This window comes from Semicossyphus pulcher, unplaced genomic scaffold, assembly GCF_022749685.1.
Source record: "Semicossyphus pulcher isolate SPU_LCO1_2020_fin unplaced genomic scaffold, fSemPul1.0.p SCAF_1, whole genome shotgun sequence".
Lineage (NCBI taxonomy): Eukaryota > Metazoa > Chordata > Actinopteri > Labriformes > Labridae > Semicossyphus > Semicossyphus pulcher.
The window spans coordinates 13662803-13672381 of NW_027211603.1; the positions used below are offsets into that span (position 1 = coordinate 13662803).

General features: G+C 40.6%; 1 protein-coding gene across 1 annotated transcript; it reads right to left on the reverse strand.

Annotated features, from left to right (window-relative positions):
- Positions 1 to 158: 158 nt before the first annotated feature.
- Positions 159 to 7524, reverse strand: spg7 (SPG7 matrix AAA peptidase subunit, paraplegin). Its single transcript, XM_069685085.1, has 17 exons — positions 7216 to 7524; positions 6737 to 6839; positions 6535 to 6624; positions 6167 to 6408; positions 5935 to 6074; positions 5570 to 5672; positions 5347 to 5472; positions 4998 to 5160; positions 4607 to 4780; positions 4397 to 4521; positions 4154 to 4256; positions 3902 to 4012; positions 3690 to 3805; positions 2693 to 2849; positions 2057 to 2220; positions 1801 to 1878; positions 159 to 1681 (listed from the first exon to the last, which is right to left on the reverse strand). The coding sequence occupies exons 1-17, from the start codon at positions 7432 to 7434 to the stop codon at positions 1475 to 1477; spliced, it is 2421 nt and encodes an 806-aa protein (XP_069541186.1). The 5' UTR covers positions 7435 to 7524; the 3' UTR covers positions 159 to 1474.
- Positions 7525 to 9579: the final 2055 nt, after the last annotated feature.

A 9579-nucleotide genomic window follows, 5' to 3' on the forward strand; every position in this document is an offset into this window, starting at 1 on the left:
ACATTGTTTGGAGGTGAGGACTTTGTACATTGAATTTAGAACTTATTGTTGTCTATGGAATAAATGTCAATCAGATTTTTGAGTGTACATTTTTTTGAGTTTGTAATAATACACTGCCATATGTATCTGTCACTTAAATTAAATACAAAGACACAATCTTTAAATAAAACTTTATTTTCATATTCTGCAACACTGTCCTCTGGGACTTCACATTCAGCTGTTCAATTCAAACTAATACACAGCCCCTCGAACAGGGACATTTATCTAATAAAACATTATCTCAACCTACTCCATCCATTACCTCAGTCTGTATTTCTGGCAGTGAGAAGACTGAGGGGTGCAGATACTGTATAAATAGATGGACGACATGACAGCTCCCGAAAAGTGAAGCCAAAACATTTCTAGCGCCCCCTGCTGACTGGCTGTAGTATAGGTCCAGCAGCCGATCTGTTCCGGATCAGCAGAGTAGAGGAGGAACGGCGAGAGGAGACGTAACTAAAACAATCACTACAGACATTGAAGTTCTGTGAACGCTTCAGACTGACACAAGAAGCTGTTCTGCTGTTAAACACGCCGACGTGCGGGATCCTTGCTGGGTTTTTTTTCAGTAATTTAATTGTGTGTTTTGGTTAGCGGAAGTGGCTACGGCAGTTCCACCTGCTGATCTCTACTGCACAGACTCTGGCTCCAAATCACGTCACCATTGCAAGATGGCAGCGCCTATCACGGGGGCTATTTTGGCTTCAATTCCGTACAATGGGAGCAGATGAAGACGCGTCGTCCATCTATATATACAGCCATTGGTGCAGAGTAATATCTCCCATTTAATCATCAACATGACACAGGCTTTCATACTTCAGTCTTGAAGAGGAATTTTAAAATGTAGAAATGTGGTTTCCTCATTGATGGAGAGCAGGTTCATTTGTTCCTTCTGTTCCAGCTTAAATACACACTATTGGGTATAAATGTCCACAGCAACCTACTGCAATCTGTCCGAACTCTTTACTGCAGCTCCTTGAATACCAAACAAGATGATGCAGTCATAAAAGTGTCAGTGTAGATGTGAATCACCTGAATGAATGCAAATATATTTGGTGCATGTCATCCCTGTTCAGGATACAGTGACTTTGGTTACACATGGCTGGTAGTTCCTCTGCTGTCTATGAAGCATGTTATCGTTAAATGCACATACAGTATATGTTGATTAGGGGGCTTTTCTTGACCATCTGTACCATAGGCTAGTTAGAGACATCCTCTTTAAATAGACCTGTTGAAGCGCTTATATAGCAAAATAACATGGCTGTGCAGCAAGCACTTAAAAAAATCATGGAATTCCTCCCAAATAATCAGAGTGGCACTGATTGTTTGGACCTGTTTCAGATTATCTACATGTGTCAGCTAACTGGAAAACAAGTGCAAATGTGGAGTGCACTTGGAACAGTTGGAACATCATTCTGAGACATACAATTTAAGATCAGACCATCTGTGGATCCATGTCTTCGTCTCTGCGTTTGCGTGGAGGTGGAGGAGGTTCGTCTTCTCCCGTGTCTTGTTTGTCCCTCTCAGCCTCCAACCAGCTCTGTGGGATGATCATCTTCTTGGGCCCGTGGGGGGGTGGACCCAGCAAGGCTTCGATGTCATCGTAGTTCACCACCTCGCGCTCTAACAGAGCATTGGCCAACTGGAAAAGACAGACCACAACAAGACTTAGAATTTAACACAAACCAAATGCAATACATAAGTGCTGTATGTATTTATAGCAAAAGACAGAATGGTTGATTAAATAGGGGAACAACTAACCAGTATGAGCTTGTCTCTGTTGTCAAGTAGCAGCTTCTCTGTGTGCCTGTAAGCACGAGCTATCAGCATCTTAGCCTCCTGGAAGAACAACAAGATTCACTCTGTTTTATGTGAAGTACATAAATTAAAGGATTTCTATGTAAAGGCCAAAGACGAAACAAATGTAAGTTCTTTAAATGGATAACAAAAACCCATTATTTTAACATCCACACTGGGCTGATATGAGAACAGAAACTAATCCAGTTTTAGAACGCACATGGTCCATCTGCTGCTGCAGGCCCTGGCTGAAAGGACGACGTCCGATGGCACCTTGCTCCTCCGTTTCCGGGAAAGACACCTGGCCAACACTGTCACTCATGCCGTACTGCTTCACCATAGAGTAGGCCACGCGTGTCACCTTACGCAAGTCATCTTGAGCTCCTGGGGACACAGAGTGAGGATACTTAACTTTAGGTACAGACCCCAATAAGTTCCGACTTATACGATGCAGTATAAAAGAGAGGTGTTTATACTTGGATGATTTTTTTGATTCTTGGTTGGTATTCTTAACAAGAGTTGAGTGTAGATCAGCGTTTGATCAGAAGCAAAAACACGATTTAATATATCAAATGATGAGCAACAGAGTGTAGTGCAAAGGTTGGTGTAACGTATTAATAAAACTAATTTTGAGTAATAGAAAAAAACTCTTTCATTCAATTAGCTCACTCTGACTTTTTTTGAAAAGCTGGAAAAATCCTGAAACAAGACTTCTATAAAACAAACTCTACATTTTCTTGCAATATTTCAAATTCATTTGAACAATCTATGAACAACAAGCAGTGGAAAGCGAAGGAGAAATCATTTGAAAGCATGCGAGCAGGAGGGATTTAAGTAGATAGACAATAGAGTGTACCTGTTGTGACTTTGTTAAAGGTGATAGCCTCTGCAGTTCTTCCTCCCAGAGCCATACACATCCGCTCAAACAGCTGCTCCTTGGTGAACAGGTGCTGGTCACGTGGTAATATCTGAGCAAATCCCAGGGCTGCGTTTGTCCGAGGGGCGATGGACACCTGAAGAACACAGGGTATCATGTGTTCTCTGTATTTTCAGATAAGAGTGAACTGAAGCTGAAGCCTTGTTTAGACCATGGAGGCCTCAATTTTGAGTTGTAGTCTGAGCTGATTTTGGAGGATGATGTGCCAATGCATAAGTAAACTAACTGTTTTAAATATTGTTGTACATTAAAGCCTTTTAAAAGGATGCAATTTTAGTAGTGCATGGATTAGCTAAAAAGGTGTTCACATTTGCTATGACGGCTGGGCTTAACATTAGTGTAAGAAAACATGGATGAATTATAAAACATTCATGTCCGAGGTTTTAGCACAGATTTCTGACAGAATAAATATTTGAGTCTGTCATGTTATCAAGTCATCCTGCTCTGACAGACACCTTCAAACTCAGCGGTCCTTATTCGCAATCCTGGTTTATTCATTTGTACTCATTAAGAAATGCGCCACTGCGGCTGGGATTGTTGGCCGCCCATCTGGCACCAAATAAAAATTTCCATACAAATTGTGTGCTACACATTTAACACTTAGCTGGATGTCCTGGCCGGCTTTCACACGCAGTCAGATGTGTGAAAGTCCAATGGAGCAAATGAAAGATCAGGCAGTCCAGCAGAGAAAGACAAACCAGATCATTTGCTCAACCTTGAGATAGCACACAACTCTTAAAAAGCTAAACACAGCCGTGGTAGAATGCTCCTTACATTATTTTGTAAGATATGGGGTCTAACTCTTCAATAAAAGTATAAAATACAAACTTCACACATTATGGTAAGTGCCAAATGTTTGATCTACAGGAACAATCTGATTAAAACAACACATGGCAGATGTACAGGAGTGCGTTACCTTCATCACTGCCTCTGTGTGCTCCAGAAGCCATCCCACTAAAGCGTGTCCAGACTCATGGAAGGCAACCACCCTCTGCTCCTCTTTAGACAGGATCTTACTCTTCTTTACACTTCCTAAAGACAGACACACAGATACACACAGATTTGTGAGATGTATCCACGGCGGCAACTGAGACGTATGACATGAATTATTTTCCCACACAAGCGTACCTGCTATGACTCTCTCCACGGCGTACTCAAAGTTAAAGGTGCCGATGGACTTGTGCCCCTCTCTGGCAGCATGCAGGGCAGCTTCATTACAAATGTTAGCAATGTCTGCGCCTGAAGAGACAAAACGAGATGGCAACAAAGACAAGATCACAATGTGTGGGAATGATATGTTGGTATGTAGTGCAGTATGTTGTCAAGCAAGTTGATGAGTTTAATCATGACATGAGGACAGATCAGTCAATGTGTACATACCACTAAAGCCTGGGGTTAGCTCAGCCAGACGCAGAGAGTAGACGTTTGCTGGTTGGGTCAGTTTCAAAATCTTCAGATGTTGCTCAAAGATCTCCTTCCTCTCCTGAGAGACAAAAAACAAAGTGAAACAAGACCAAGTCCCACTACGTTTTTTTTCTTAGCCAAATAAGATACAACTTAGTAGAACAGTAACCACATCACCATTCAAGGAAGTTGCATGCAACTGTGAGTGTTGAAGGCTACCTGTAGTGTGGGCAGATCTATAAAGATGTGCCTGTCCAGTCTGCCTGGTCTCATGAGAGCGTTGTCCAAGATGTCTGCCCTGTTAGTTGAAGCAAGGCAAATGACGTGGTCCGTCGTTCCCATTCCTGCAGAAGAAGAAGAGTTCAAAGTCTCATTAATACATCAAACAGCACCAATCTGAAGACAACAAACTCTCAAAGTTTTCCTCACCGTCCATCTCTACCAGCAGCTGGTTGAGGGTCTGCTCTTCTTCAGTATTGGAGAAACCTGACATGTTGGTGGAGCGCTTCTTTCCCACAGCATCGATCTCATCGATGTAGACGATGCAGGGAGCTCGACTTCGAGCCTCCTTGAACAGACTCCTGACTCTGGCAGCACCCAGGCCTGGACACAAACACAGAGAAGTCACATCAAAACTGGGAAGTAACCACAGTATCTCATATGTACCTTCTTATAAGGCAGCCATATTTAGGCAGGAACAGATGTATAATACAAATCCAACTTTTATAATAACAAACAATATCTTTTCTGACAGTGAATATGGGCATTATTTTCATGTATGCTGACTAACATAGTGTATGCTTGTGCTATCTTTCCATACCTCCAATCACCTCCACAAACTCAGAGCCCGCCATCGCCAGAAATGGCACCTGGGCCTCGGTGGCTACAGCTTTAGCAAGCAGGGTCTTCCCACAGCCTGGGGGCCCGAGCAGCAATGCACCTTTGGGAACCTTGGCTCCAAGCTGGAGGTATCGTTCTGGATTCTGACAACAGAAAACATCAACGCTGTTAGTAATAGTCTGCAATGGGGAAAAAATGTTCACTTATGGGAGATTTGGATGGTAAATACAACATGACTCCAGTACTTCAGGTAGATAGTGTAGCATTAAATGTGTGTTTTACATTTAAAACAAGAGTACAACATGTATTACTACGAGTGGGTTTCTCACCTTGAGGTAGTCAACAAACTCCTTTACTTCCATCTTAGCCTCGTGCATGCCGGCTACATCTTTGAAACTCACACCTTTACCCGACTTGCCATCCACAATGGTGAACTTGGCCATCTTCAGCTGATTCTGTGTTATAAAACGCAAATAAAACACTATTTAGATCTTTGGGAAAAAAATAATAACCCTAATTTCACACATGTCAGTTTCAAGTTGTGTCACTTACGAAAGCGCTGAAGCCGCCTTCTCTGCCGCCCATGCCTGCCAGGCGAAAGATGTACCAGAGAATAGCCACCCCGACCGCAGCCATACCCAGAGCATAGACTGCACTGTAAACAGAAAGTGAACAGATGGAAAAACATTGCATTGCATATTTGTTTAAGATTTGGAAAATACAGTGAAAGTTGCTTGCCAATTTTACCTGTGTGTTTTTATTATTTATTTCAGTCACAGACATACTTTAAATAAGCAATTAGAGTATTATTGTTACAGCATAGAGTGGGTGGTCCTTGTTCATTGAGACTTTGCAGGTACCTCTAAAATACATTTACTTTGATTTAAGGTTTGCTCTGAGAAAGATCTTATCCTTACTTTGCAAAGAATCCCGTCCTTTTGTAGGACACTGGTATCCTGTCCTTAGCGTCAATGTTCAGCTCCTCTTCAGCAGCTCTCAGCTTCTCCTCAAATTTGTCAATGTTTGCAACCTGCATTCTGTACATGAGCGCCAGCCTCTGTAGAGCAAGAAACAAAGCAGGGAATTAGTGGTTTGGATGCACATCTGCTGTATGTGTAGGATACTTGCATTAAACTGTGCACAACATACTGGTCTTCCAAAGATAACAGCTCCAGGATGAAGGTAGATTTCCACAATGTCACTCTCAGGAACGACTTGCACACGCGACACCTCTCCCTTGGCCAGCATCTCGTTGACAAAGTCGTTCCAGGAGATGTTGCCACCGCTGGTATTAATGGAGTTCATGAGGCTCATTATGAGCGCGATGATGAAGAGGGCCCGCAGACGCTCCCGGTACATCTGGTCCTCCTGCTCGCGTCGTTTTTTCTCCTCTGAAAGGTGAGGCAGGTTATAACAGAAGAGAGAGAAGAAGATCAGAGAAAGAAATCTATCAATCACAGCCAGATGTGGCGCAGTGACTGAGCAGGCATGTTCAAATTACTCATCATTGTCATTACCTTCATCTTCCTCTGGAGTTTTTCCCTTAGGTCCATTACTTTTATTTTTCTCTTGTTTTGATTGAGATGTACTGAAGAAGTTTGTTGCCCCTGAAATCAATATGTATTTCAACATAAGTACATATAAGGCAAGTAATAAGTAAAATATAATCATATATTACATTGTAACTAAGAATTAAATCACATTAAGGCCAGTGTTTACCTAAAAGATTTACCAATCCAACAGGGTTCCTCAGCAGGTTGTTTCTGATTAACTCATTGCTAATTCCCACCATGCCAGGACCCAAGGGTCTGTGGAGAAGAGTCTGAAATGGCAACATGGGACAACATCATTTGTTGTGACGAAATATCAGGAAAAAGGTGGCAGCAAAAAAGTAAGAAAACACCTGTTGCACATGCATTAAAAGTTTATTACAATACACTACATTTACAACTGAATAGAAGCAGTAAAGAAAGAGTAAAGAATGATCGCATTTAGGACATAAATTCACGGTACAATATCACTTATATTGTATTTCTTACAATCATGGTCTTAGCTACAGGTATACAGATAAAGATTATTCATATTTTACTCATATAACTATCAGTTACAACAAGTACCAAGCAGGAATTCAAGTCAGAATATGGGATATTAAAGCCTCATCCAACTATCATGTTTGACGATACATTATAACAGCTTACCTGAATGACTTTATGATGCTGACTTTTAAGTGTCCGCTCTGATTGTGAAAGAAGCGTCTTTCTGACAATATCCCATCTTGAGAGCACATTTTTAACACTACTGCTGGATGTTAGCCTCTTAGCTAATAAAGGAGAGTTTCGCCTTGACAGAGTCCACAACAAACATCTGCTGTATTTTCTGCACAGGTCGGCACGGTGCTGCAACAACGAAGCTAACATACTGTCTATTAGAACTGAATGCAGGATATTATTTAAACAATTGTGATGCCATAGCTATACGTTTTCTATGAGGCTTCTATAATACGTTTGTTTACGTCCACCTCTGCTTAGAGCTAGCTTGCTGTTATTCAATCGAGCAAGCGAGCAAAGATGTCAGCTCAAAAACAACACTGCAACTACACCACTCCCGGCTTCCTGCGCAAGGGTAAGAAAGCATAAAATAATACGTATTTACTCTGAATTTGATTTTATAGTCTTTGTACCACTATCATAGTTAAAGATACTGCCCTTAATGTGTGCTAAATATTGAGTTATACAGTTTAACACATCTCGCAGCCCTTGAAACATCTTTGTTTTGAACTTTGAACTTCAACCTTTCTTGTAATTCCTCACGCACCTACAAGCTGCGCACACGTTTGCGCAATGTTCATATAAATACAACGCGAGCGCTGCAATCTCTAGTCTCACAATACATTACGGTAAATTATACAGTCGACTGTGCACCCTCAATATAAGCATTAAATTCTACCCACGTTTTAAAGTTTGTTTTTATGACGCACAATGCAGCAAAGTAAAGCCCGCAAGTCTAGTACAGCCAGGGACTCACACTCACTGCGCAGTCAAAACGTATCGGTTCAGTTATACAATTGTCCCTGAATGCTGAGCAACTTTGGTTTCAGGGTTTGTTTTGTGCTGACAATTGTATGGGAAAGGTCTACTGGTAAACGCTTACATTTTGCAGACTTTGAATATATAATTTTTATGTAGATAACTGCTACTGCGTTTGGTTGATCTCTAATTATGACCAAATGTTATAAATCATCAACAAACAACAATAATACAATACATAAACATATCATAGTAACACATCATTATAATATGATATCATTTATTATAATAATACCAACTATGTGTTGAAATAAAACAATAAATAAATAAATGTGGGTAGAGAGAGCAGTTGAAAAACAAACAAAAAGAAGCAAAACTTTTGATAATCAGCCAAGATGACTGTAGCAGATAGAGAGTAATATTAATTCACCTCCCCTTGATTCTGTGTGATTCAATTTTAAGATATGTTTTGATAACATTATTCCATAGAAAACACCTTAATCAACTTTTGCTTAATATCTGTAGACTCTAATGCACGACACATATATTTAATATTCTTGACCATATATTGTTGTTGGTGTTGTTTTTCAGTGTTAATGGCTGAAACAGTGTTGTACTTTCTGTAGATCTGTCTGGCTTTCTGTATTGTTGGTCTTTTTTATTTTCTCGGTTTTTTTTTTATCTCGTTGGTTTATTCCAGTACGATTTTGTAGTTTGTAGATATTACATTTATATTAAATTTTTCTCAGAATTTTTGTTTTGTTTTGAACCTCTAGATAAGTAATAGCTAGTTATTTGTACAATCTACGGTAATAGCCTACAAAAATAGTTTTCCAAGTGACTCCAGCAGAGTGCGCTGTTGGATGACTATGTGGGTTCTGGACTCAGCCAACCGTGGTTCAATATTTAGTTAAATTAATACAAATGAACGAGGCACATATACTATCACACGTTTTAAGATGAAGAATCGTGGAGCTTTGTGCCATGCAGTGCCAACAGTCTGCAGTATGATTCCAATAATCACACCAACAAGTGATTTTTGACTTGAGAGAAATGACTTTTTCCCTTTTTACTTGAAGGAGCAGCAGTCAGTGAAATCAGCAGGTGGAGGGTTGGAATGAAAACATCAGAAAACAGCATAATTGTAACCCAATTTCAGTTGTAAATAATCAAGGTAAAAAGATACGTGTACAGGTCAGCTTGAGTGACACGTTGTGGAAACCAATACAAGTGTAGACTTTTTTCTAAGAGCCAATGGGAGCCTTCGTTTCATCCTTTTGCGTTTCCTTTTGACCGTGGGTGCGTCTAGTTTATTCACCAGCACACTCCGCTTACACGCCAACTCGGTGGTCCACCCCGTCCTGACCCGCCCATCAGAAAAAAACGTGCTCCTTTCAGAGCGCCAAATTTGATGGCAAATACTGATGCATGTAATTATACTTCGTGAGAAGTATTTTGGCAAAACCGGTGCTTGATACGTTGTTGGATTGTTTGCCTTAATTTCTATCTTTACTATATGCTAACATATATCTTTTG